The sequence below is a fragment of the Grampus griseus genome, assembly GCF_964374135.1.
Source record: "Grampus griseus genome assembly, chromosome: 1".
Taxonomy (NCBI): Eukaryota; Metazoa; Chordata; class Mammalia; order Artiodactyla; family Delphinidae; genus Grampus; species Grampus griseus.
Genome location: NC_139017.1, coordinates 72734643 through 72762438, shown reverse-complemented (window position 1 = coordinate 72762438; position 27796 = coordinate 72734643). Strand labels below are relative to the sequence as shown.

At 44.9% G+C, this 27796-nt stretch overlaps 1 protein-coding gene across 10 annotated transcripts; it reads right to left on the bottom strand.

Moving 5' to 3' along the window:
* TPM3 (tropomyosin 3) lies at nucleotides 1-27762 on the bottom strand. 10 transcript variants are annotated; one of them, XM_082651491.1, is made up of 10 exons: nucleotides 27544-27760; nucleotides 26799-26924; nucleotides 15583-15716; nucleotides 13788-13905; nucleotides 13598-13668; nucleotides 12256-12331; nucleotides 11403-11465; nucleotides 11155-11224; nucleotides 10122-10200; nucleotides 1-1357 (listed from the first exon to the last, which is right to left on the bottom strand). In XM_082651491.1, the coding sequence occupies exons 1-10, from the start codon at nucleotides 27655-27657 to the stop codon at nucleotides 1354-1356; spliced, it is 855 nt and encodes a 284-aa protein (XP_082507617.1). In that variant the 5' UTR covers nucleotides 27658-27760; the 3' UTR covers nucleotides 1-1353. The 10 variants fall into 10 exon arrangements, with proteins under 10 accessions (XP_082507617.1, XP_082507620.1, XP_082507618.1 ...); XM_082651493.1 differs by lacking the exons at nucleotides 1-1357; nucleotides 12256-12331 and adding exons at nucleotides 8553-9381; nucleotides 12884-12959 and having other exon boundaries at nucleotides 27544-27761; XM_082651489.1 differs by lacking the exon at nucleotides 1-1357 and adding an exon at nucleotides 8553-9381.
* Between the last annotated feature and the right edge of the window lie 34 nt (nucleotides 27763-27796).

Genomic DNA, 27796 nt, shown 5'->3' with positions numbered 1-27796 from the left:
TTGGAGGGACTGGTTCTTTATTTCAAAAAGACATTTATCAATGTTCAGTATCAAAACAGTTACACTATTGTTTTTTCTTTCTCCCAATCGGCCCCCAAAGAGACCACACCAAAGGGGAGTACATTTTAAGCCAATTAAGCTGTAGGATGCACACCTAACTGACCTCACTGAAACCTCACCAAAAAGGGGGGACTGGGTAGGGAAAGAAACCTTAAAAGATCAGCACACTGCCAGCCCAGACTGTAGAGGGCTGTCACAGCCAGATGGGGTGACCAGTGTGCCCCAACCCCAAAGAAGCAAAGTTTCAAAATAATATAAAATTTAAAAACAATTTTGTACATAAGCTATTCAAGATTTCTCCAGCACTAACTGATACAATGCACAATGAGATGGCACTTTTATTAGAGACAGCAGCTTCAGACCCAGAAAAGGGTGATGAGATGAGTTTCATATGGCTAAATCAGTGGTAAAACATAATTTTCTTTCCTTTCTTTCAAGGAGGCGGGAGAGCAAATAAGTGGTTGCCTCAAAATAAGGGGCACATGATCCATTCTGTGAGCGGCTGGGAACAGGGGAGAGCTGGGACAAGGATTTGGTCTCAGAGGTCTCACCATCTTGATTTCATCTGGTCACTTCTGGTGGAAAAGAAGTTGCCCAAAGATACTGTAAAGCTGAAAACCTGAACAGCGCTTTTTTTTTTTTTTTTTTTTTTGGCTAACTCCTTCTGGAATCACCTTTCTGGTTTGGCGGGTACTTTTTACAGAGCAATAAGGTTTCCCAAAACGGAGTCCTCTGGGCTGTTTGGCTCTCTGTAAGGCAGGCCCATACCTTTTCCCCTCCTCTACGGAGAGGGCAATATGCATTAAGCTGAAAAGTTACCTTCCAAAAGTGAGAAAGGGATTAGACTGCTGCTTCAGAACTATGGAATTATCTGGAATGTTTTACAAATGGCTGCTACATCAACAACAACAGAAAAGGTAATTACAAAATGTGTACATCACAACATGCTTTTAAAGACACTTAGCATTGTGCTCACATTCCCTTAAACGTTGTTCCCAAAGGTGCTCAGCCTCTAGCCCAAATGGAATCTCTGGGGAGAGGCAGAGACAGTTTGGCGAAAAGGACACAGGGGTGGGGGTGGGAGAGGTGGCGAAAGGAGAAAGCAGCCTTCCAGTTAAAGGTCAGCCCTCAGTTTAAAGGTCAGCTTCGGGCAGGCTGGCCTCAGCGGAGTCGGGTCAGAGGGAGGAGCAGCGGCAGGATGGGACTGGGGTGCTCTACATCTCATTCAGGTCAAGCAGAGTCTGGTCCAGCATCCTTTGTGTACAGAGGTGCTCCTCTTTGGTGCATTTCAGTTTATCTAATGGGGGTAAAGGAGAGACGTTATAAAAACTAGAAGTAAATTTCAAGGTCTACCCACTCTGAGAATTGCTCCTGTTGCAGAGAAACTGCAGACTAATAAAGCAGCTGCCTTCTCAGCCACAGAAGTGAGCTATTGCATCACTCAGTTTTGCAGGGCCTCAGGCTTGCCTACTGAAGTTACAGGTGTTGCTGTACTTCTGGGGGAGGGAGCTGGGGACCTTATCAGTCATTTCCTCTCCTCCCGACACCCAACCAAGGCTTTCAGCTTTCAGTCACTGAAGGAGGTGGCCTTAAACACCAGCCATCCACTCTTCTAGTCTCTGCCCACAGGACAACACCGACTCGAAATAGCTCGCTGGAGCTTGACACATTGAGAACAAAGATGGGCATATTTCTACCAGTAGACAGCAGAACAGCAGAACCTCAACTTGAAAAGAGCACAGGAGGATCCTCATGCACTACAGGCTTTCCTCAACAAGTAGAGAGGAAAGGAATAACTAGTGGGATAAATAAAAGAACCCCCATAGCTAAGTCAGAGAATCTCGAAAGAAAACAAAGTCAAGAATACTACAAAACATCCTTGTAAGCAAACCCTTAACAGATTTTTGCAGAGCTATTCTTCAGAACTGCCTGTGACATAGTTACTTACAATTAAACATAATACCAGGAAAAAGCAGCAAGAGGAAAAATGTCAGGAAGAAAACCGGCAGCTGAACATCACGGAGAATCAAAGCTTCCCAGCAAGTAAACCACTCACTGCTCTAGGGAGGTGGGGAAAATACCCTTCAACTCAGAGAAGGGGATGACAATGCAGACCTATTCATATCCCACACCCCTTTCTTTCCCTTCCCTTTTTTCTACCCGGTCAGAAGGGCCCATCCCTGGGCCTGCAGACGAAGCAGTTACAACATCTTGTCAAGTCAGTCCTTTTATTGTTAGAAAACATCCATGCAAGGGAACATATCCTACAGTCAGTGCACAAGTGAAAAAGCAGCAAGTAAAGGTGGAAAACAGAAAACTCTCCCAGGTTTTCTCACTATCTCTCAGGTCCCTCCCTTCATCACCCACAATCTCTTGAAAAGGGACAGAAAGGCAGTATTAATCTTAACTGTTCCCACTTTACAGTGCAGTTAGGAAGTCGACACTATTCTAACTGTCCCAACTAAAAAGAAATTTGCTTAGGGCAAAATAATAACTTTTAAAAGACAATCAGCTTTTTGCTGGGGTCCAGGTCAGTGGTGTGAGCCGTAAGCTCGGTTTAATGGGCATCAGTGAGCCCTGCCCATCAGTCACACAGATCATGCAGCGTTAGCTTCAGCTCATTAGAAAGCAGGCGGTTTCGCTCAAGTTGGCTGTAGAGACGCTCTGCAGCAGCAATGGAGAGGAGAGAAAACAAGAGAAGGAGAGGAAAAAGAGGAGGAGAAAGAGAAAAAGGGAAGGTTAGTAGAGTACCAGAAGTAAATTTTGAGACTTTTAACTACCTGGTATACATAACATGTATCTGTAAGGCAGGATGGATGTGAGGAGGATTAGGTCAGTTGGTGGAAAGACCAACAGAGGAATAAAATAAAAAATGCAGACTGACAAGTTGAAAGAATGACATTTTGAGGGAGAAAAGTATCTCCTTCACCGTATTTATTCCCTGGGTTGAGAAACTGAGACAAGTGAAACACGGCAAAGGAAGGAATACACCTGGCTTATAAGAAATACATTTATAATAATCGGGGTCTGTAAGGAACCAGAGTGAATGGTTGAACATTTTTCTGTAAAAGCATTCAGTACAGTATTATGAATGGGAGACTGGGATCAATATCCCTACACTCACTCAATCCTGTACTTTCTAATGCTTCTTGTTGTAGGTGTTGGGTGACAGGCCCATCATAGTGGCACAGCGAATCAAAACCCAACTTCACCTTTTCTAAAAGAACCCCAAACCTGTCCGAGCCAACAGTGTGTCCAGCCAGCCCCAGGTAAGGTGAATTACTGGTACAAGCCAATCAAGACTATCCTGTTTCTCCAGTCTCATTGGCAGCTTGGGGGGATCATGTGATCCAGTTTTGGCCAATGAGATGTAGGGGGTAGTCTGTCAGGGGCTTCTAGAAAAACTTTAGCTTTCTTTCTTGCCTTGAACATGGATGTGATGACTAGAGTTGCAAATTTCAACCTTAAAAGAAAGGGCCGTGAGAATCACAGAAATCCCAACTATATCAGGCCACAGTTGCTCAAATCAAGACTTTTTATTATGAGAGAAAAATAAATCCCATATTTATTTAAGCTGCTATTAAGATGTTTCTTATAACCAAAAGCATTCCTGATACAAGTAATTAAGCGCTCAAATCCCCTGGCTTTATCTGGATTTTCTACTTGGAGCACATCTTAAAGAGGTGTAGAGTGGTGATCATTTTGTAATGCATAGAAATATCAAATCACTATGTTGTGCACCAGGAACTAACGTAGTGTTGTAGGTCAATTATACTTCAACAAACAAAGCCACAGAAAAGAGATCAGAGTTGTGGTTACCAGAGGTGGGAAGTGGGGGGAGAGGGAATGGGATGAAGGTAGTCAAAAGGTATAAACTTCCAGTTATAAGATAAAGAAGTACCAGGGATGAAATGTACAACATAATATAATTAATACTGCTGTATGTTATACATGAAAGGTGTTAAGAAAGTCATCCTAAGAGTTCTCATCATAAGAAAAAAAATTTTTTTTAATAAATAAAAAAGAGGAGGTAGAGAGAATCCAAATCCATGTGACCAACACAGAGGTAATGGCAACTGGGGATGGATCTTCCTGGTCTACTCCTAATGTCAGCCTCTGGTGTTCATAAACAAGTTTCTTTCTATGTTTTACAGTCTGTTTCAAAATGGTCTCAGGACTTCAATATGAAAAAGACTCTTCTGCCTTGCATCTGTGGGCTGACTGTGGGCATTGCTCAGGTACCTTGCCTTCTGGGCTGAGGTTTTCCCAGTTCCACCTGGAAGCACGGGGCCAGTATGTTCCCAATAATACTTGTCACTCTGTACCCAATCAAAACAGAAAGCATATATGTACAAAAAGATCCTGGGCGGAATAACCAAAAAACAAGAGTCGTATTAAGGGGCAGAATTGGAGGGAATTTTTAAAATTGCACTTCCCACTAAACCAGTATCTCAATAGGAGGAATACTGCCCCTCCCCTCCGCTAGAGGGGAATTTAGAAATGTGTAATTGTCACAATAACTGGAGGGCCCTACAGATATTTATTGGGCAGGGGACAGCAATAAATAGGATTGTTCTGTATATCCCAGAATTATCCTGGCTTAAAGGACTAAAGTTCATCATTGAGAAACACTGTACTAGTCTATACTAGTCCATGAGGCCTGGGATTCAACCTGTCTTATTCACTGGGGCAACTCTGACAAATAGTAGGGGTTCAAATTATGTTGAACTCTCATTTCTTGAACTTTCTGGTGTTATATTACATATAAAGACCATATGCAACCTGACTGATCCATAGCATCTATATCCAAGTTAGTCAGTGTGACTCCCACATCCTTCTTGGGAAAGAAGGGTGTTATCAGGATCATATCCCTAAAAACAGCCAGTTCAATGAGGGTTTTGTTCCACTTAGGGAAGAAATAAAGAGACAGAGAAGAAGTGGGAGCATTTTATTGCCTAATTAAATCCCAGAACTTATAGTTCCTTAAGAATTGCAGAAGGTCAGAAAGATAAACGTGGTTGTTCTCTCACCTTGAACTTAGTAATAAGTAAGGTTTCTAACTCTGTTATTTCTAGGAACTAAAAATTCAGGACCAGACACTAGTTCATTAAAGTTCTTGGTTCCCTGATAAGAGTAAATGAGGGCTTCCCTGGTAGCGCAGTGGTTGAGAGTCCGCCTGCCGCTGCCGGGGACACGGGTTCGTGCCCCGGTCCGGGAAGATCCCACATGCCGCGGAGCGGCTGGGCCCGTGAGCCATGGCCGCTGGGCATGCGCGTCCGGAGCCTGTGCTCCGCAACGGGAGAGGCCACAACAGTGAGAGGCTCGCGTATCGCAAAAAAAAAAAAGAGAGTAAATGAAACAAACAAACAAAAAAACAAGCCAGAGAATCCCCATTTGATCTGATTTTCCTTTCAGGGAATAATCCCATGGATGCTACACATCCTTCACTGGTCTGAATCAGGTCAATTTCATTCTGTAACAGGAAAAGGAAAAAGGATGCGGGTGCTTGGGGTAAAGGGAACTCTATCAGTTTTAAAGCCTCAAAGTTCAAGGAATGAGGTAGAAAAAACAGATTTTGCTCTTTTATGTTTTTTTTAAACTCCCCTCTCATGTTAAGGCTAAGGAGTATTCAATATGTGAATGGAAGAAACTGGGTGTGACTAAGACAAGGTTGCCTAACATAACAGGTCAGTTCCACCCATCAGGTAACTTGGGGTCCAATCACATTTTGTTTTATTCCTCATCCCAACAACGGTAATGAGGAAGGGAAGAATGGGCTCCAACACAACAGCCTGTGGTTCTTTCTTAGAAATTAAGATGAGGAGAGAAAGTTAAGAGATGAAGCACTTTGCTCTGAGATTACCAATGATGCTTCACCCCATTTCCACAGCTAGTCCTGGCTCAAGTAACATAGGATGGTTTCTATAAGGATACAAAGCATTAAACAAAAGAGTGAATTTATCATGGTACAGTATTGCAAATTTCACTCTGCTACCCTGGCTTCTTGGTCTCTATCCTTGCTCACACGAGTCATGCCATGGGGAAAGATAGGAGCTACCAAAGTATAACACCTCATTTTTCTTCTAATCTCTCTCTACTCTCCTTTCCTTTGTAAGAAGCCTTTCTCTGTACCAAAGTCAACTCCTTCTGCCTACATACTAAAACATCTAGAATTGTACTATCCAATGAATGCAGCAGCCACTAGCCACATGTGGCTAATTAAATTTAGATGAACTAAGAGTAAATGAGAATTTAGCTCCTGGGTCACACTAGCCACACTGAGTGTTCAATAGCCACATGTGGCTAGTGGCTACTATACTGGAAATCACTGCCAAAAGTTCTATTGGACTTTGTATAGACTATAGACTACACTTCGTGCCTTTATTTTCTTTCCACCAATTCACTCTTCTGTTCCTTGAAATATGGCTCCTCTCCTTGTCCTTAATGTCCAGTATATACCCTCAGATTAATAAAACATCAGTGACAATGTCCTATTTTCAGTTATCTTCCTTCTCTATCTGAAGTTGAGAATCACTGGAAATCACCCAGCCTTGAAGTTTTTAAAGTATCAAAGTTACTCGTTCTCCTTCTATCCCTCCAACCAATTCCACTTGGCTTCGTCCTCTACACAGATTTTCCTCTGCCTATGTTTTTCTTTTTATATTTGCAATTGTCTTTTAGGGTTCAAATTTACTTCCATGGCCTAAACTGCCTGCCAACCTCATGGATTCCTAAATCTCTCATATCAATTTCTCCCCCTCAAGTCTTAGAATTTTGTTTTCATCTTGGATACCTGCCAGTTTTTCAGACTTATACTCTTCTCTACTTTCCCGTGCCTCCCCAAACCAAGACCACGTGACCTCTGTACACCTTTAATACTACCATTTTCCTAGGCTCCAAGTCAGTCATCCTTGACACTTCCTTCTTGCATTTAGTGACCAGGCCCTTCACAATGCCCAGGTTTAGCACCATCCCCTACTACCACTACTCTAGTTCAGATTATTATCTCTGGGAAACTGCAACAACCTAACCCAGTATTTCCTAAAGTGTGCTACAGTCACTGCTAGTGATATGTGAGAAGACTGCAGACAGTATACATTTGTGAACTTAAAAAAAATGTATTAGCTGTATTATTTTAATGTGCATTAGAAAAAAACACTAGCACACGTCAAAACTTTTGATTTCAAATTAGAATTTTGTAGCGTAAGAACAAATCTGAAAAGAAGTAAATTAAAAAAATAATGTAGGCTGCACGTGAATATGGCAAAAGCCATCAAAAGTGGTATGCAGGGCTTCCCTGGTGGCGCAGTGGTTGAGAGTCCGCCTGCCGATGCAGGGGACACGGGTTCGTGCCCCGGTCCGGGAAGATCCCACATGCCGCGGAGCGGCTAGGCCCGTGAGCCATGGCCGCTGAGCCTGCACGTCCGGAGCCTGTGCTCCACAACGGGAGAGGCCGCAACAGTGAGAGGCCCGCGTACCGCAAAAAAAAAAAAAAAAGTGGTATGCAAATGAATGAAATTTGGGAATCATTGTCTTAATGGATCACTTTGATAATCTGCTCTTCTAACATATTAGTAGTTGCCAAATTAACTCTTCTTATATGCTACTCAGAACATATCCTTGTTCAAAATCTCCAGTGGCACCCCCATTACCTACAAAATTAAAACTCCCCAGCCTGATACAGCACATACCTGTTCCCTACTGTAACTAAATGGTTATAGCTCTGGTGTCCTTCCCAACTCTATGCCTTTATTCTTTTGCTTCTCTTTAATGAAGATACTCAATATCCACTTTCCTTCAACCAGATTCTGGTTGTCAAAAATCCAATCTTTTGGAATCCAATAAAAATGAAGAGGAAAATTTTAACATGTTTATTAAGTACCTTTTACGTGCCTCCTACCATGAGACTTTCTTAATCATCTCCACTGCAATCAACCTCTTCCCCGTCTCTGAACTCCCACAAAACTTCATTATTTGGGGCACGTATCACACATCATCTTCAGTTTTATACATATGTTCTCTCCCCTACTGGATTCTGAGCAACCTGAGAGTAGGGATGATGCCTCCGTCTTTGGTTATTTCTGTCCCCACCTTAATACCCTGTGCCTAAATTAACAATAACTTAACCTGCACCTTAATCACAAAGGCTGTGTGGCAAAAAGAAATGGTATAGACAGAAAGAAACCTGAATTTGATGAGACCCAAAGTTTTAAAGTAGGGAAAACCTCTCTACCTGGCTGTATCTGTTTAAAAGAAAGGCAAGTTTTAAATATATACTCCACTGAGAAACTGAAATACTAAGTGAACAATACTTAGGTGCTTAGATAAGTACAACCGATGACTACACTACCCAGATTCAACTATCTCTGCTGTGTAAATTAGCGTAGGAATTTCCGAAAGGTTGATATTTAATTCTACAACATAAACTAGGAACAATCTTACTAGAAGCAATTAACCATATTTATGCATGTAATAAATTACTACCTTGTGTATAATATTTGAAATATGCATGATTTTTATTTTTCCAGTAACAGTCATTTATCACTTGTCTTATATCCCGGTAGCACATACTAGCAGGCAAATGGTAGTGAGCCTCACGTATGTAAGAAAGGTTTAAAGAAAACATAAAACTGCTGGAAAGTCTACCTCTTACGTATTTTCTGTGACTTGGGATAATATAATTTGTCAATTTTAGTGGTAACATATTTGGGTTCATTGGGTATTCCAAGGATGCACCAGTTGAACCACTGGTAAAACGGTAGAGAATATATATTGGGAGGTACTTCTGTGGTCTCTCAAAGGAGGAGAACCTAAAGAGAAGACAAACATTCCAGAAGGGATGATTTAAGAACCTGGAAGTAAAGGACTTAGACGATCTTATTCAGCTTGAGTGTAAGACTAGAGCTCCTATTCTAAGGAACTTCTCCTAGTCCACCACTCTGATAGATTCAGATCAGTTGAATTTAAATGTCAAGAAAAAATAGACACACACAAAAGTGGCTTTGATTATATAAGTCAGAGGAGGGAGAGCCTACAATAGCTGCTCCCCACATTACACCCCCAAGGCTCCTTTTTAGGGACAGCAGCAGCTTTGTCAATGACACAAATGCAGGGTGGCATGAGGCTTCCGGCAGCTTAACATTTTAATTTGGGGTGAGGGGTGGAAGAGAATACATAAGTTGCTTTGTGGTCCCCCCGCCCATCCTAATGCCTTGGGGGTCAGCCAGGCTGACCCAAATGGAATCCAGAGCGAGAGTGGGGCGTTGGGTTCCCCGAGGAAAGAGGGCAGATCCAGAACAGAGCAGAAACGGTGATAATTATCTGTGTGAAAAAGTAAGGAGACTCTAGGTGAGAAGGACTAGCATCAATCTAGACAGCAATCTGGGAGAAAGGAAGAGGAGAAAAAGGAAGAGGTGGCAGTAGGAATGATAAAAGAGAGCCAGACACTACAACCTGAGTTATTTGGCTTCTTTTCAGGGTTAGTGGGAAAAAGGCAGATTAGCATCAAGGATCAGGGATCCACAGCAAACAGATAAAGTCCCCAACAACTCATTTTGGTGCTTTTTACTACCTGGCTTGCTCTGGGGCTCAGCTCGATTTTTAGGTGAATTTGGTATTTCTAATCATGGGTGTTTCCCCTAAACTTTAGTATCAGGGCATCATATACACCCATGAAGTCTGAGTTTTGTTGTAAGATGCTAGGGCCCAAGTCACTGGCTCTCTGGGCCCTAGTTCCTTAAATTATATGATGACATGATTCTATCTTCATCAGTTGCCCTTCTGAGACTAAATTTGAGAAACAGATAGAAAAATCCTGGTGTCATAATGAAGGGACTATGAATAAAAAATACAAAAATTACACGTAGATCAGGGTGCTACCACTGATCCAGGATTAAATGCCTCCCCAGCTTTTGCCAACAAGTAACCAGCACCAGTGTTTTAAAGATAAGAGTGGAGATTCTAGTTTTCAGAAGACAAAACCAGAGCACACTATGCACAGCCTACACCCCCACCCACCCACAAGCCAAGGTCCCAGCCCCACTCTGCTGTCAGATAGTTACATAGAGGTCATGTCATTGAGGGCGTGGTCCAGCTCCTCGCTAATGGCCTTGTACTTCAGTTTCTGGGCATAGAGCTCATCTGGACAGGCACAGGAACCACAGGGAGGAATGAGGGGACAGATAAAAGGTATCAGAAGCAGATGAAGAGAGGGAATCATTAGAAATTAGGGAAAGTGTGACCATGGGTCTAATCCCACAGTTAGGAGAACATCTATCCTGGTTGCCATGACTGGCCATTTTCAGATCCACTGTCCCCAGGACCAACGGGACTTCTTGACGCCTCTAATCAACTGCAGTAAAGGTTGAGAACCTGGGCATAGTCATGACTAGAAATTCCAATCACCAATGGCACTCAAGAGGATACCACTCCCACCCAGTTAACCCAATTCTTAGCAGTGATAATGCTGAATTTAACATAGAAAAAGGAGAAAATACACATTAACATTCAGACACTTCTTCTTTACCTACCCATCGTGACCAATATTGTTGGCCCCTTTGCTCTACAGGTTGCCTCCACAAAACTCTCCCAAAGAATATCCTGCTACCCAGAGTGTACCAAAGGAGCATATCTCAGAGTTCTCAGAGCAATACAAACTTTCCCTTGTTAGGGTAGATACAGTTGCCAAATTATGGGGGCAGGAAGTATTTAGAAAGCCCCTGGCATTGGTCAGCTCTGAGAAGTGGTCATTCCACTGCTGCATCTCTTGGTGAGGTCCCCCACAACTTGAGTGGTGAACAAGATTGCCAAAAGTAGCCATGGGGTGACATGGAGGTACATGCTATTACCAGTCTCCTCTAAGGGAAGGATGCAAATTCCAGAATATTAGGTAAAGTCTTATTACAGGAAGAGTAAGTGTAAAAATCCACTTCCAGGATTTGACCCACTTCACCTAGCTGTGGCACAGGGCAGGGCGTAGGATGCATGCCAAGTCATTACCAACTCCCTTTGGTGTACAGGGGAAGAGGCTAACGGTCAAAGGGCAAGGTCATCCTCTAGATTTCTTTATTTTAATCCCTCACCCAGGCTCCATACCTTCCAAATCATCAATTGTCTTTTCCAGCTTGGCTACCGATCTCTCAGCAAACTCAGCACGGGTCTCTGCCTGGGAGAAACATGAAATCAGTCAGAATCAGAGATGAGTAAGACAGAGAAGGATCTCTACTTCTTCCACCTTCTACTTCTATACCTTTCAGAACCAAAGCCAGCTAGTCTAAGTCTACATTAATGCCTTACATGCCTCTAAATGTTTTGGGTCCTTCCTTATAATCCCCTCAGCTCACCTCCTTGAGTTTATCAGTAAGAATCTTTATCTCTTCCTCATATTTGTCTTCTTTTAGAGAGTACTGTAAGAGAAGTAGAATAAACATTTCAGAATAGAAATTACTCACACAGACAATACCCCCCCTCCTGACATTTACTTTTACACTGAACATCCTCTTGGATTTAATGTGCTGAATGATCCATGAGAAAGAGCAAGGCCGTTTTGGGACAACAGTCCTTAAAATCCATAAATCAATGTCCTTAGAGCCATGATACCCTCAGAATCCTCCAGGACCTTTATTTATTTTTAAAATTGTTTTATTTTTGGCAGAGTGGCATGCAGGATCTTAGCTCCCCGACCAGGGATCGAACCTGTGCCCCCGGAATTGGGAGCATGGAGTCTTAAACACCAGGCCACCACGGAAGTCCCCAGGACCTTTATTTTTTAAATGGACCTAAGCTTTGATCTTATTCAGATCAACCCAGGAAGGTATTCTTCCTGCCTCCAGGTTAATGAGTAGGTGTGGGGACACCCTGACGCCACATGGCTGAAAGAGTCCCACAAGAAGATAAAGACAAGTCATCTGTCTTGACTGCTCATTAGGTCTCAGATCTGATACTTTTTGTTGTCCCCTTCTGTCAGCATAGCAGTATCAGCCAGAGGAGAACATGACCCCAGTCACCTGAGACCAAGAAGTCATTTTAACTACAGCAATCAAAGTGCACAGGAATTAGCATTAAACCCAGAATCTGGAGAGAGTAGGTGGATACTTCTCACTGGATTATATAAGGAATGGGTTTTTCCAGTCTTTCATCAAGGGCAGGGCTGGGCCCAGGCCCCAAAGCCTGTCACTTTTACAAACCAGCCCCTACCTTCTCCGCCTGAGCCTCAAGAGACTTGAGGTTGTTGGTGACATTCTTCAGCTCCTCCTCCAGCTCAGAACACTTACTGTGAATATTTTAAATACCGCAGGAAAGGAAAGGGGAAGAAGAGAATAAAAAAAAAAGGAGAGAGACACACAGACATGAATTGTACCTATATGTAGAGAGAGTTGGAAGGCACACTGGGGAAAAGAGAAGTTCCCAGGTAATCTGAGCAAGCATCAACCCTCCTCCCTCTACCATAGAACATGTCAGGAGCTGGACCCTCCTGGGCTGGGACTCAGAATGTTTGGATACTAATAAAGAAAACACTTGACAGAAATCACTACCAGGAACAAATCATAACTGCTACCTGGGGTGGAGGTGGGAACGGATGCCCAACCCAAATAGTCCCCAAAATCACCCAAGGGAAGGTGAGACCCTGTGGAGAGGCAGTGAAGCAATTAGGAAAGAAGAGATGAAAGATGCCAAGTAAGTGGACAGGAATGGAGCATTCCATGAAGAGATGAAAAAGCACTCAACAAATCAACCAGTGGAGGGGAGGCAGCTGCAAAACAAAACAAAACCAAACAAAACCACACCATATGTATAACCTCTCTGTGGGTTCAATGGTTAGTACCTTTTCTTCAGCAGCACTCAGACACTTCAGGTTCTGGTCCATCAGTCTGATCTGCTCATCCATCTCTCGGCAACGGCTGTTAGTGATAGTCACAGGGATCGCACAAGCCAGGTTGTGGGGAGGGAGAAAGGTCAAAAAGGAACACAGCAAGGAAACAAGCAGCAAAATGGGAAAAAAAATTTAAAAAATCAAAAAATGGGAAGAAAACATCACCATGGTCATGATATGTCACGTCTAGGAGAGGGGAATGCAAGGGAAGCACAAATAAATATGCATCAGCACGGACTTTGTTAAACAAGGCCCAGAAGGTGCCAACAGGGGAGCAGGTCATGTCTGCCTTTGCCCTAAAGTTCCCCAGCAGCCTGGCAAAGTGGTAAAAACAGAGACAGATCTTAAGTCGGCACAGCGACTTCAATGCCTCAAGGAGAAGCGGAACCCAGTTGGGTGTGCCGGTTAGCATTTCACCATTTTTTTAGGTTTCATTTTCTTCTCAATGAAGAAGCCTCATTTGTCACTTGTCACTAGTTAAGAGAGTAAGAAAGCCCAAAGCCATTCTTAAGGCTAAAAAAAAAAAAAAAAAGCATTCTAGATGACTCCCACTCTCTAGGTCCTGTTTAACAAGGTTGAAGGAATGCTAGTTTATTCACATTAGTGCCCAAGCCAAAGGGGAAGGAACAGAATGGTATGGCAAGATTTGGGGAGCAAGATACTCACGACTCTGCCAGCTCAGCTCGCTCCTCTGTGCGTTCCAAGTCTCCCTCAATAATCACCAACTTACGAGCCACCTACGGGACAAGACGCAGGTACAGCTCAGTGAAGCAAAGGAGGAGCCATTTCCCTCTCATGATTCTTTTCAGAAGCCCAATATCGCTGAAGAGAGAGGGACAAGCTAAAAGCGTCTTACCTCTTCATACTTCCTATCTGCCTCTTCTGCAATGTGCTTAGCTTCTTTGAGTTGGATTTCCTGGAGTTCCATTTTTTCTTCATCTTTTAAGGCTCGGTTTTCAATAACCTTCATACCTCTGCCAGAAACAATACGGACAAATGTGGCACTGACAGCCTGGGGAGCCTGTCATCAACTCAACTCCAAGGGACCCAGAATTGCACCTTTTAAAGCCCATTCCTCTCTGCTTGTCGCTCAAAAAGAATTTCCATAGCACCCTCCAACCTTAGTTTAATTATTTTGTTTAAAACTTTCTTATAAAAATAATACACTTATTAAAAATATTTAAGTGTATAGTCTAGCATAAAGCAAAAAGTAAGCCTCCCTAATTCTAGTCCTGCTCATCAGAAGTAATCTCTTAATTCATAATCCTTCCAGAAATGTTTTATATGCCAAAAATCTCATCTCCATTTCCCCACACCCCAAAGGAATCATACTACACACTGCTCTGCAACTGGTTTTCCTCTTTCTATAATTTGGACACTACTCTGTAATAGTACACACATAACTGTCTTATTTATTTTCACAGCTGCACTGCGTTAATGTACTCCCAACAGGGTATTTTTAATTCTGAAAGTCTTAGTTTGATCCCATCCAAGTCATCACACACCTTTGTTCTCATTTAACTCACATGTGACAAGGAGCCAATTGGCTATTTTCGACAAAAAATGAGTTGATTCAAGGACTGTGGTTCTCAACCCTGGGCACATATTAAAATTATTGGAGGAGGGAGTTCCCAGGTGGCCTAGTGGTTAGAATTCCAGGCTTTCACTGCCGGGGCCCAGGTTCAATTCCTGGTTGGGGAACTGAGATCCTGCAAGCCTCTCAGCGCGGCCCCCCACCCCCAAAAAAATTATTGGAGGAGCTTTAAAAACATTAATGCCCAGATCTCTTTTGCAATGGATTCTAACTGATCTGGGATGGGACCCAGGCATTCTGAGAGATTATATATATATAAAATAAATTTATTTATTTATGGCTGTGTTGGGTCTTCGTTGCTACACGAGGGCTTTCTCTAGTTGCGGTGCGCGGGCTTCTCATGGCGGTGGCTTCTCTTGTTGCGGAGCACAGGCCCTAGGCACACGGACTTCAGTAGTTGTGGCATGTGGGCTCAGCAGTTGTGGCTCGCAGCCTCTAGAGCACAGGCTCAGTAGTTGTGGTGCACAGGCTTAGTTGCTCCATGGCATGTGGGATCTTCCCGGACCAGGGCTCAAACCCATGTGCCTTGCATTGGCAGGCGGATTCTTAACCACTGCACCACCAGGGAAGTCCCTGATATATTTTTTAAACTCCCCAAAGATCCCCACCACACACTCCCATGATTCCAACAGTGCAGCCAGGCTTGAGAGCTTATTAAAACACTGATTGCTGGGCTCCACCTCAAGAGTCTCTGATTCGTAGATGAGGGGTAGGGGCTGCTGAGGATTTGAGTTTCTACCAAGTTCCCAGGTGCTGCTGGTCTGGAACCTCACTTTGAGAACTGCTATGGGTGGGTGCTGTCTAAGTGGAGGTCATCCTGGTGACCCCATTTAAGGATTATTAGGTCAATTTATAGAGAAACACCAATTATAAAAGGGTCACAGGTCCAGGTAACCCCTACTCTGTCGGTCTTCATAAGGAGAGAATATGCAGAAGGAAAGAAGATCCTATAAAAATAGGTTACGGTTTTAAAAAACGGGTTTATAAGAAACCTGTTTGATCAGAGCCATTATGAACTTCTTTTGAAATCCACACTTCATCAGGCCCCTCTACACACCTCTCACTCTCATCAGCAGCTTTCTCAGCTTCCTCCAGCTTTTGCAGGGCAGTGGCCAGGCGCTCTTGAGCGCGGTCCAGCTCCTCTTCAACCAGCTGGATCCTACGGTTCAAGGAGGCCACCTCAGCCTCAGCCTGTGTTTAAATGAAAGAATGGGAAAAGGAAGCAGAGGCATGGTGAAAAGAAACTGAACTAATTATGACACTAAGATTGGGGCTGACTACCACCATGAGGAAGCCAGAGCCTTGCAGGGTAGAACGTGACTTAACTCAGATGCACATAAGACCTAGCAGACATGATTTTATATTCTATAATATTACATGTATTTTCCTCCCTTTCCCATCAACGAATTCCCATTTGTTCCACAGGAAAAGTGTTTTCAAAACTCAGCTCCTTGCCCAGCCCAGTGTCAGTTAATACCAGTTCAAATTCCTGAACACGCTAGTGTCAGAAAAGGTAGTCAGTAAAGGGGTCCTTCTGCCTGAGCTCTGGCTTAAAGGTGTATCTCACTCTGCAGCAGCTTTCTCATAAGTGTCACATAAAGTGGAAAAATAAGAAAGGTTTCTTAAAGAGGGAATCTTGGATTATCTATTAATTTGTTGCTTAACTCAAGTTGTTAAACCTCTGATCAGCTTACCCTAACACCAGGAGGATGATTAGCTAAAAGAATAATGTTTTCCAGAAGAAACTTCCAGAACAGAAAAAGCAAAAGGATGGAATATTGGGATACCTACCTCCTACCCTTTCAACTTGCCCCCTCCTCCCACCTTTTAAAAGTTGGCTACAAGGAGCTTCTTTTGGCTAAAATTATCTGCTCTGATGGCATTACCAAAAAAACTGGGGGCAGAAGAGAATGTTTCCTTCATGCCCACCACCAACCTCCAAATTTCTGAATTGTGACTCCTTTCTATTCCTCAAGTCATCCCTTTAGCCTAACGCTCCAGTACGGCATGACAATCCTCTCCCTGGCCTCCACCCCACAATAAAGCACAGGCTAGAGTCCAAGTAATCCCATACCTCCTCCTTGGCAATGGAATAAGAAACAAGGAAAGAAGAAGGCAGCTGCATGTGCATGAATTCTACTGGTAGAAAATCTTCCCTCCTCTGACTGCCTTTCCCCTCCCCAGACCTTTACTGGTGGCAAGTACACTGACCGTCACAACCGCACAAGAATTTAATCTGCCCTGCACACTCCCCAGTTCAGATGCTTATCCAAGTGCTTGGTAAACACGATCTCTCTTCTACAGCCCAGATTGTGCCTGAATTCTATTACCCTGATTTCCTCCTGGCAGTCAGGGGTGGGGGTAGCTAGAGAAATAATCTGGGCCACCAGCCCCTATGGGAAGGGATATAGCCCAAAACACTCCTGTTAAGAATCAGGTAATTTGGCACAAAATTTTCCAAATACAAACATGGGAGATTCGAGGCACTGCAGGGGCTGGGGCTATATAACCACTGACCTACAGGAAAAGAAAATCAAGACATCTATATAAACTGAAATTACTAAGAAACCATTTGTGTCTCTATTCAAAATAACACAAAGACAAGTATTCTCTGGTCCTGTCTCAGGAAACCAGATGCGCCCTAAGACAACACACATTTCGCCTCACAAGCTCAAAAAGGCTGACAGGTCAAGATTATGAGAACGAGTCTGCCTATCAGCCAAGAACTATGCAACACTGCCAGTACAATGATTTATCCCACCCCGCTCCCTTCAGATGCCTAGAACTAAAGAAAAAAAAAAAAAGGGAACAACATCAAACCCAGATTTGAAGGAAGCTCATGAAATCTATGTCCCCACCCAGCTCACCAGAAGTTACCCAAATGAAGTAAAGATAACAGGCTACGGGGGCGGGGGTGTACAGTTTCCATGACAACAAGCTGGCTCCGGCAGTTTCTCCCACAAATCAGCATTTACAATAGAATTCTTCGCAAGGCTGAAAAGGGAGGAGGAGAAAACACATCTTGATGCCCTAACTAGAGCATGCGCACATTGAACAAGCCTGTACCAAAAACAGAACCCAGGATGGGAGTCCCAGCAAAAGCTTTGGAGACCCCGGTGGGGAGGGAAGGGAGGAGGGCAGTCACTATCCTCTTTTTTCTCCTCCCACAGAGGATCAGTTTTCTTTACAATGAAACAAAAGCTTGCAAAATCAAGATCTGTTTAATGTTTAAAGGAACAAGGGAAGACACCTACCTGACTTTTCCTTCCAGCCAGAACCTATGCACAATGCCTATCCCTTTCAGGTCAATCAAGTGGTACCAAGAGACTGAGTGGGACTAACTTCTGCAGATGAGAATGGGAAACATGGCCCTGAGAAACACTAACTTTATATGCTCTTCTGTCACCCTAGGTTTAGCATGCCTAGATGTGGTTTTGATCTTTCAGCTTGCCCACCTCTGCCCAGCTTGGAGGTACACTGTGAGGTCCTTCCTTCAAGTAATAATAGGATTCTCCATTACCCAAGAAGCAAAAATCCCAAAGCCGGAGAGGGGAACACAGCAGCGATTCAGTCATATCAGAAGATGGCTGACAACAGCTTCAGCTATGAAATGAGTTTGGTTTAAATGCTACCATCCTCCACACTGAAGAGATTCCCCAAGCACACTATACCCGTCAAGGCAAGAAACGGACAGGGGACTGGTGTTCAGAGGCAGATCAGGGCCAAGGACAGAAGGGGATTAGCCTATATCTGGCATTCTGCCACTCTGGGGTTTCTCTTTTTAGACAAAAGCCACGGATGAAATGCAAAGGAAAAGAGTAATGAAAAAGTTAGGATTGAGCCCTGTGAGTAATGGACTGCCCCAGTTCACTGTGTTCACAAATATTATCTACCCAGGGAGATACTGTGTCCTTGGGGACTTTAAATTTCATCAAGGGGCAGGCAAGTTGGATGGAAGGAAACAGAGTTATCTGTCCCAGAGTAAACAAAGGTGGAGTCTAAGCAGAGGCACTCAGAGCAAAGGGCTATTTGGCTCTCCCTTATGAGTATGTGCTCTAGAATGAAGGTAAGAGAAAGGTACTCAGCGGGAAAGCAAACCTAAACCAAAGAAAGGTGATAAAGCCAGTTGCTTACTCCACCAGACCCTATGAACAGGAGAGAGCCACACAACAGTCAGACATTCTAACCACGGCCGGCCACCCACCCCCTGCAGATTAGGAATTTGGGAATAAGGCCACAATCGAAACTGCTAGTCAAAGCCCACTCACTCCCTCAGTAGTATTCCTAAATTTTTTACACCAGGAAAAAAAAGAGACAGAGAGAGAAATACCCGCGGAAGTTAGGAGACAGGTATTAACAACAAATAAGGTGAACTGTACACTTAAAAACGGTTAAAATGGTAAATACTTACCATTGTGTATTTTTACCACAACACACACACACACACACACACACACACAGAGAAGGAAAAACACTGCATTTAAATATTATGTTGCAGTCTGTTTCAGTTTCGCAAAAAGTGCAAAGGAGATTCAAAATCAAAAGTGGATTTGACAAGGTGCTACATTATAAAAGGTCAATCTCCAGACCAAGAGCAGAAAAGACAGATGTATTCCAGAACTCGGTCTCTGCTTTGGACTCATCCAGCTTCCCAACAAGGGTTGGATGTTCACACAAAGCAACCAGAAAAGGAATTAAGTGACAATCCCACTAACAGCATGCGATACCATCAGGGAGTGCAGAGCTTCCAGCTCCAGGAGGGAGGAGCCTGCAAAACCCACATTCCAGAATGCCCTAAGAGGATAACAGACAGTTCAAGCACCACGCCCCTCCCTTCCCACAGGTGTGTCTCCTCAGGAGGAATTCAAAGTTCACTAGAGCAGAAAGTCGAAAGATTAGGCTCCCTCAAGCTAGAGAGTAGAAGATACCGGTTTCATAAATCTTTAACACTACTTCCCCATCTGAGGGCTTTCTCACTAGATCTCACTCAGCTCAATAAGCAAATTTGGCAGGCTCTGAGGGAGAAGCTTAAGAAACATCTGAAGCTGCTCCCTCTGTTGCCTATTACCCTAGAGTCACCAAGGGTGGGGAAAAAAGGAGTTAAATTTTCCTGCAAGAAAAATTACCAAATCCTCGGGGCAGTGGGTGAGGATCCTAGGGGGAAAACAAAATCCTGGGGGCTGTTGCTGGGGGGACAACATCACCTATCCTAGAACTATTCCTAGCATGCCCCTACTTTGAGCCTGATTCTGGAGCTCAACACATGGCTAGTTCCTTCAGGCCATCCCTGTCTTCCTCTTTAAGGGGATCTGGTCTCCAGAACAAAGGAGATGAGAAGCTGTCGCTAGTCGTAAAGAGTCACCCAGCCAGTCCATCTCACTTGAATTGATAATTAGAAGTTACGGGCATAATGAACGGAGGAAATATCCACTGAGAAATGGGTGACTGAGAAAGACAAGCTCCCAGCACTTCCATGCCCAGTTATAAAAAGAAATGACTATTCTAACAATCTTTAAGTATTAACCTGGAGGGCAGCTGTTTTCCCCCTTTCCCCCCCAAAACATTAATTCTCAGCCACTCCCTGAAGGAGCAGCCAGAAAGCGGGGGGGGGGGGGAACTTACCAAGGGAAAGAACAACAAGGAATACCAATAAACCACAAGAGTTCTTTCACTAGGTCTTCAAATTTTAGCAACAGTTACTTTCCAGCCTCAAGATCCGCCAAAACCAAAGCCTCAACTCAGGAGATCAGCTCCACCCAATGGACTGCGCCCTAGACCTTGGAAAATCTTATGGCTTACTAAAACTAGTCCACCACTTCTAAAGAGAAAGCAGTTTCAAGAATCACCACTCAATCCATTAACATTTTAAGTGCCAACCTTCAGCTGAACAAATATTTATTGAACTTAAATTTAAAAAAAGACACGGTAATGGGTAATTGGGAAAGTAGCAGAGTAACATCACTTCGGAACTCATTATTTTGTCTCCATCAACCATACTGCCTAGGTCAACCAGAAACTTTGACAGAAATCGGCACTCCATCAGATTCTCTACCACATACACTCGCTTATCAGCTCTGCTTGGAAGAAGTGTTCATAACCGGTTCAACTTGCACTCTTCACACTTCAGCAATAAACGCCTGAATCTGGCAGAAGTTCCTGCCTTCCAGGTCATCATAGCAAGTTCTGTTGGTTCCTACATTTGCACTAACAGAGAGAGTGAAGTACCGTCTCCTCCCCTCCTGCTTCACTACGACAGAAAGAGTGGGTTTAGCAGTTGCAAGGGCTCCCCCTAAGAGGAAAGGGCCCCAGGACGGAGAATGGGGCGGTGCTGTGGCCTCAACCTCCTCCAGGGAGGGCACCGCGCTTCCTCTCAGCCGACTGCTGCCTCATTTCCTGAGCAGGAGGAGGGAGCGGAAAAGCTGCCAGCAGGCCACGCCGGGGGTTTTCCGGCGGTTCCCACCCCTCCACTCCCCACCCTTTCACAGTAAGTTCGGCTCTGCCCCCACCCAGACCAGAGAGGAATCCACCTACTCTCACCCCTAGAGCCAGAAACCTTAATCGAGAGCACAATCCCCGCCCCCCGCCACGGGGAAGTGGGGGAGGGAGAGGCCGCTGAGCCCCTCCCCTGACCGCGCCCGACTCGGAGGGACTGAATGAATGAGCAGGGAGAAAAGAGGAGGAGGAGGAAGAAAACCACCCGCTAGTCCCAGTGAAGCTCAATTCCTTCAAAGGTCAAGCCTGCTCGCTCGAGCACCCAGTTCCCCCTCACCCGCTCGAGGTCCAAATGAAGCTAAGCCCCACCCATCCTCCGAGCTCCAACTTCATCTTCGAGTATGCTGGCCCCCTAAGGACCGTGCTCCACCGCAAAAATGGAACCCACTTCTGTCCCATCTTCTCCAGCGCCTGCCCCTCCTTCACGCGCCTCGCCCTCTCCGTACCTGTTCCCGGGCCCGCCTTTCTCCCTCCACTTCCCGCTGGAGGCGCTCGGCCCTCTCCTCTGCATCATCGGCCTGCTGCTGCAGAACCTGGATCTTGCGCTTCACCGCCTCGATGGTGGTGATCCCGGCCATGGTCCCCACCCAGCCCCTGCTTGCCTTCGGGTTCCTGCCTCCTCCGCTCGGCGTTGCAGCCACTTCTCACCCTACTTCCGCCTGCTCCGCCCTGAAATACCGGAACTCACCCACCCGCCCGGATGTGACGCCACCACTGCCGCGCCCTCCCACCGCAGGCAGGCGGGAAGGCCGTCCACTGGAGGGAGACCCGCGGCTGGGAGCGAGGGGCGGGACCTCGCTGTAGCCCTAGGCGACCGCTCCCAGCCTTTCCCTCGGGCCAGCAAAGGGGGGCGGGGTTGGGAAGAGGGAAGGCTACCATGGTAACCGGAAGGCGCGTCGTGGTTAAGCCTCTCCAGTCGCTGGGCAGGCTGCCCAATGGTTGGCCTGTGCGGCCTTTACACCCGCCGTTGACCCCTCACTCCCTCAGTGCTGATCCGCCACCACCTACCCGCTAGGGCACCCTGTGTCCTCTCCACAACATAAACACCCTACAAGCCTCTACTTCCACGCACCCCACAAATGCTCCAAACCCAGGTACTAAGAAAAGCCTAGACTTTCTGGGTCTCATCTTCAAAAGACGATGACCTCCAGCCTCCTTTTAAAGTCTGCTCAGGTAGGTTCTCCCATCTCCTGAAAATCAATGAAAGAAATTAATGGGGGATGAAGAGATGGGCAGGTTGACAAAGTTCTCAATCTATTTGGCATCAGTTATGAACATAAGTGTTCTATTTAGAGTACTGGTCTTTTCCCCTGTTACTTTTGAGAGTCAATATGCACCAGTGATTTGCCAGCCTCTCCAAACCTTGAATGATTCAGGACTTGGTAATTAATCATCGCTTACAATTCCTTTTGTAGGAATTGGAAGATATCTTATGCCTCCATTTTGTCAGAAGGAATCCTCTATTACAGACTACTGTTACCAGATCCTTTGTGCAACAGCATGATATGAGCACCTGAAAAACTATAGTAATGTGGAACTCAGCCTCCATTCTCTGTTATAACTCACCAATTTCACACCGCTCTGCTTCCAGGTACCCCAAGAAGCTATTTATGAGTTAGAAACTGCCCCTACAGACATTGCCATGCAGGATTTTTAGGAGCACAGTAGTAAAGGGCCTTGGAGATTTTACTGTTCCCTCTTATTTCTTTGTGTTCCTGCCACCTTCTCAGTAAGTAATAGTAATAGGTCTCTCCTGTGATGCAGCTCTCTTTTCCTCTGGAGAATGAGGGTGTAGAAGAGGATTTTAAATTAAGAATCCTAATCCCCAAAAAGATTGATAGGTAAGTCAGGTGCTGCACTCAATGCCTGGTTCTGAAGATACTCCCACCAGAGGGTGTGTCTTCAACTATCTCCATTTAGAAATACTGAGCATTGAGACTATTCAGAGGAAACAGAAACAATGCAAACAATAAGTAATTTGCTTGATAGAGTTACCTGTACGCTCTGATTACCCCACCCCACCCCAGGAATTGGAAAGAAAAAGCAGGGTTTGAAGCCTCAGTAAACTGCCCTGATGGCCTAAGAATTTTTACAACTCTCTTTGGAGAAACCTGAGAGAGACTATGGAAACAAAAATGAGACTTTGTCATCTGGGTGCTGATCAGCAGGGGGCAGTATTGCGCGCGCGCGCGCACACACACACACACACACACACACACACACACACACACACACACACACACACACACACACACACACACACACACACACACACACACACACACACAGCGCGTCCCCGCCCTTTGCCCTACTGAAGAATCAGAAGACCTCATCTTAAACAAACCAAAGGAGTGGTGAGAGCACCACTGCATTCCTGAAGCTGGTAGATTTGAACAGATAATCTTCTCTTGATCCCGGGAAACAGGTGGATTGACTCCTAATGACCTTTAAAAGCATGATGGATGGGCAGCAAGGGGCCCAGTGCTACTGCCTTCCTGGTAACCAACAATACAACAGTATATCAACAGGTGTATATGTTTGTCCTGTCCCTCTTCTCCCCATCCCTTTCACCTCCTGTCCTTAAAAAAGGGTGTTATGACTCTCATGTCCAAACTATTGCACTCTTCTTTCCCCTTATTTTACCTTCAATAGCTTCTCATTTCATCTCAGATTAAAGGAACCCTAGACATGGTTGCACAACAGTGTGAATGTTCTTACTGCCACTGACTTGTACACTTAAAAATGGTTAAAATAGCAAATTTTATGTTATGTATATATTTTCCACAATTAAAAAACAAACAAATAGGACCTTGGATGAACTCAGGGAGGAAATAAGTTTAGTCTGATCTTGCCACACCCTCACCCTTTCTTTGTTCAAGGAGTCCTGGCAAATCCTACACTTTCCAAAAAGGCTTCTCAGATAACCAGAACTCACTGCGTAAACATGCAGTTATTGATTCCCTCCTCCTTCTCTTTCCCTTATATCTACATCAAAGTAATATGCTCTGTTTACTTGTTTATTAATCTCAAGGGCAAAAGCTGAGTTGTGAACTCCCTTCGTATTAGACAGAGCACTCTCCCCTCAAAGATGCATATATTATGTTGCTGCTGACTCTGACCCTTGCTTCCTACTTTTAACCTGTTGCCTCCTCCTTATTCAGCACTTTTCCCAATTCCCATAAACACCTCACTTTCCCTCTTCGACCCCTTGAGGCAGGAGTCCTCAAACTTTTTCTGTAAAGGGCCAGACAGTAAATATTTCTGATTTTGTGGGCCATAGGGTGTGGCTACCACTCCTTTGTAGGGAAAAAGCCTGTAGGCGATATGTAAATGAATGGGCATGCAATGTTCCAATAAAACTTTGTACAAAAGCAGGCTGCGGCAGGATTTACTCCACAGGTGGTAGTTTGCTGACCCCACCTTTGAGAAAAGACACCTTTCTTCCTGGGGCTTCCCTGGTAGCGCAGTGGTTAAGAGTCCACCTGCCAATGCAGGGGACACAGGTTTGAGCCCTGGTCCGGGAAGATTCCACATGCTATGGAGCAACTAAGCCCGTGCACCACAACTACTGAGCCTGGGCTCTAGAGCCCACGAGCCACAACTACTGAAGCCTGCGCCTAGAGCCCGTGCTCTGCAACAAGAGAAGCCACTCAATGAGAGGCCCGCGTACCACAACGAAGAGTAGCCCCCGCTTTCTGCAACTAGAGAAAAGCCCCCACACAGCAACAAAGACCCAACACAGCCAAAAATTTAAAAAAAATTTTTTTAAAAACCTTTCTTCCTGTTTCCATCTTAACCCAGAACTAACAGATGTTTGCCTCTTGCCTACAACCTTCCCCTCCTATTTCTTGTTCTCCTACGTATCTCTGAGGGTACTTAATGACTGTTGGGAAAGCTAACAAGGGGGAGAGAAGTTGAATGAGTTTTTTTACTCATACTTTATGTATTTAAAAGTTTTTGGTGGATTCTTATATAAATATGAGAAGTTTCTTTCAAATGAATGTACTGAGTAGACCCTGTCTAGGTGGGGGCTGACGTGTGTGTGTATGTGTAAGGACAGATAGAATTCATCCCCAGCAAATTCCTTTATCTTCCCAATGATATGGGCATATTGTTTAGTTTCGCCCCCAAGATCTCAGGTTAGACTGTTGGCTCTTTTCATTGTTCCTGGAAACACCTCCTCAAGCCCACATACTAGCTGTTTCAGCCTAAGGACTTTCTCAGAGAGTTGTTACTCAACCTCTCACAAAATTGTTATCAACCTGACATTGTGTCAGTTTGTGAAAACTTACTCCCATGCCCGTTTATTAGAACCAGAGAAATCTATCCATCTATACCTAGAACCTAGGTTAGGCAACTCCAGTAGGCCATCAAGCATTTGCCCAAAGTCCTGGGATTAACCTGTGTTGCTCACAGTTTTGCAAGAAGGGAGAATTAATTAATAGTTTGCAGTGGCCTAAACTTTTGGAAACTATGAACATGTATAATGTATATGATATGCTTTGTGTCTCTGACCTCTGGCATGATATATTCAACAACCCTCACCACTTCCCCAGGCCCCTGAAAGTGGCAGAAAGCCAAAGAGGAGATCAGAAACCTAATAGCAAAGCGTTTGAAAGTGAGGATCCGAAAACATTTCTGAACGGCCTACTCTGTCTCTAGCTGTTTTCCGAAACCAAATGGAATTTTAAAAAACACATGTTCCTATTAACCCAGTGCTGAGAATTGACTGTATTTCCATCAATACTGGGACATTCTTTTGTTGCTGTTAAGATTCCTATGTTACTTTTTTTTTTTTTGCGGCACGCGGGCCTCTCACCGCTGTGGCCTCTCCCGCTGCGGAGCACAGGCTCCGAACGCGCAGGCTCAGCGGCCACGGCTCACGGGCCCGGCCCAGCCGCTCCGCGGCACGTGGGATCCCCCCGGACCGGGGCACGAACCCGCGTCCCCTGCATCGGCAGGCGGGCTCCCAACGACTGCGCCACCAGGGAAGCCCCCTATGTTACTTTTCTTCCAAAAATCTTTCCTGTGTCTCATTTATCTTTGTGGTTAACTTCAGGACTGAAGATGAGGGAAAGTGGGTGATTATGAGATAACATGAAGTGGAAAAGAGAATTTGTTTCATTTTCAAATGGGAAAATTCAGCCCTAGAGAAGCTGAGTAATTTAGTCAAGGTCACAGAATAAGGTCTGGTGGTGACAACTTTACCCCCTAAGTCCTTATTTCTATTATAGTGTATCATTCTAAGATTCTCTCTGCTGCCCTATAAGCAATGTTTTCTATGGCATCTCTGTGACATAAGGGTAAATGCCCACATTGGCCAAGATAAATAAACCCATATAGGGCCAGGGTCAGTGTGACCTTCTTTGTCCCACTGTGAAATCTGAGCTGGCTTTGCTGGGCAGTTGAGAGATGAGAGTTTCCCTATTAATACACATATCTACGTGCCAATCCTTGGACACAAAAGGTAAGAATGTGGCATGGGGGAGGAGGTGGGAAAAGTGATAGCAGTCTGGACTTGGAGTCCCCTCCCTTTGTCCAGGTCCGGGGAAAGATAATTCAATTCCTGGATTGGGGGTAAGAAGGTGAGACTTCTACATGTCTTTAAGAAAGAAAGTATATGCCATTACAAGGGTATGCCACCATGTGGCAAAAATGTATGTGGGTATCTATGCCTATGTTCTCTGAATCCACAAGTATGTATATGTCCAAGTGTTTAGTTATTAACATGAAGATCTATGTGTGTAGATTAAACCCATCCCCCCATTTCTGTATACTCACATCAGCTGCTTTCTTCTCTGCCAGCTCCAGCTTCTCCTGGGCATCCTTCAAAGCTTCAGAATACTTGTCCAGCTCATCCTCTGTCCCTTTCAGCTTCTTCTGCATGGCTGCCAGCTCATCTTCCAGCTATAGAAGCCCCAAGAATCACACACAAGATATATATACACAACAGTGCAGTCTCAGACCCTAGTCTCTTGAGCCCTGACAGACCTCTGAGCTCAGCCTCTATGTTATCATCCTCAGAGTGACACACTTTCTCCCTAGTCAGTTTCAGCCAACTGCCCCAGGAATTATGCTATGCCCTTCGCCTGTGACCTTGTAATCTCTGACCCTAAGATGAGCGAGCCATGCTGGGTTTTCATTAAGACACTGGGATGGTAAATATCTTACTTAGGATGTAGATGTCCATTACTCCACTTAAGGGAAAAGAGATGCTACATGCCAAGCTCCCACTTTTTCCTCTAGAAATCAGGGTTTTTTCCAAAACATGATCCACTCCCACTTAAATCCAGCAGACACACTGTGGCTCAGAAGGGGCCACCGATTTTCCCAAGGTCACACAGGCAGTCTGAGGTAAATACCCTAGATGTCCTCTGCCTATCCAGTGAGGCTGGGGAAGAAGAGGAGTCCCTCCCACCCAAAGGATGAGCTGGCACCAGTGGTCACTGCCTTTCCCATGAAAACTCTCTTCCATCTCACAAGTCTTGTTCACCAGCAGGTGAGAGAGACCAAGGCCAAGGCCTACCTGTTTACTTCTTTCTTCTGCCTGCTTCTGCTCGGCTTCAGCTTGCTCTGCCCGATCCAGAGCATTCTCCTTGTCCAACTTCAGCATCTGCATCTTTTTCTTGATGGCCTCCATCGTGACCAGTGGCTGTTGGGGAGCTCACCTGGGAACACTGGAGGACTGGAGACTAGGGTAAGAAAGAAAGGGCTGCTGGCTGAGTGACTAGTTCCCCAGACTTGAGCCTTTATTTCTGCCCATGGCTCCACCTCTTGTT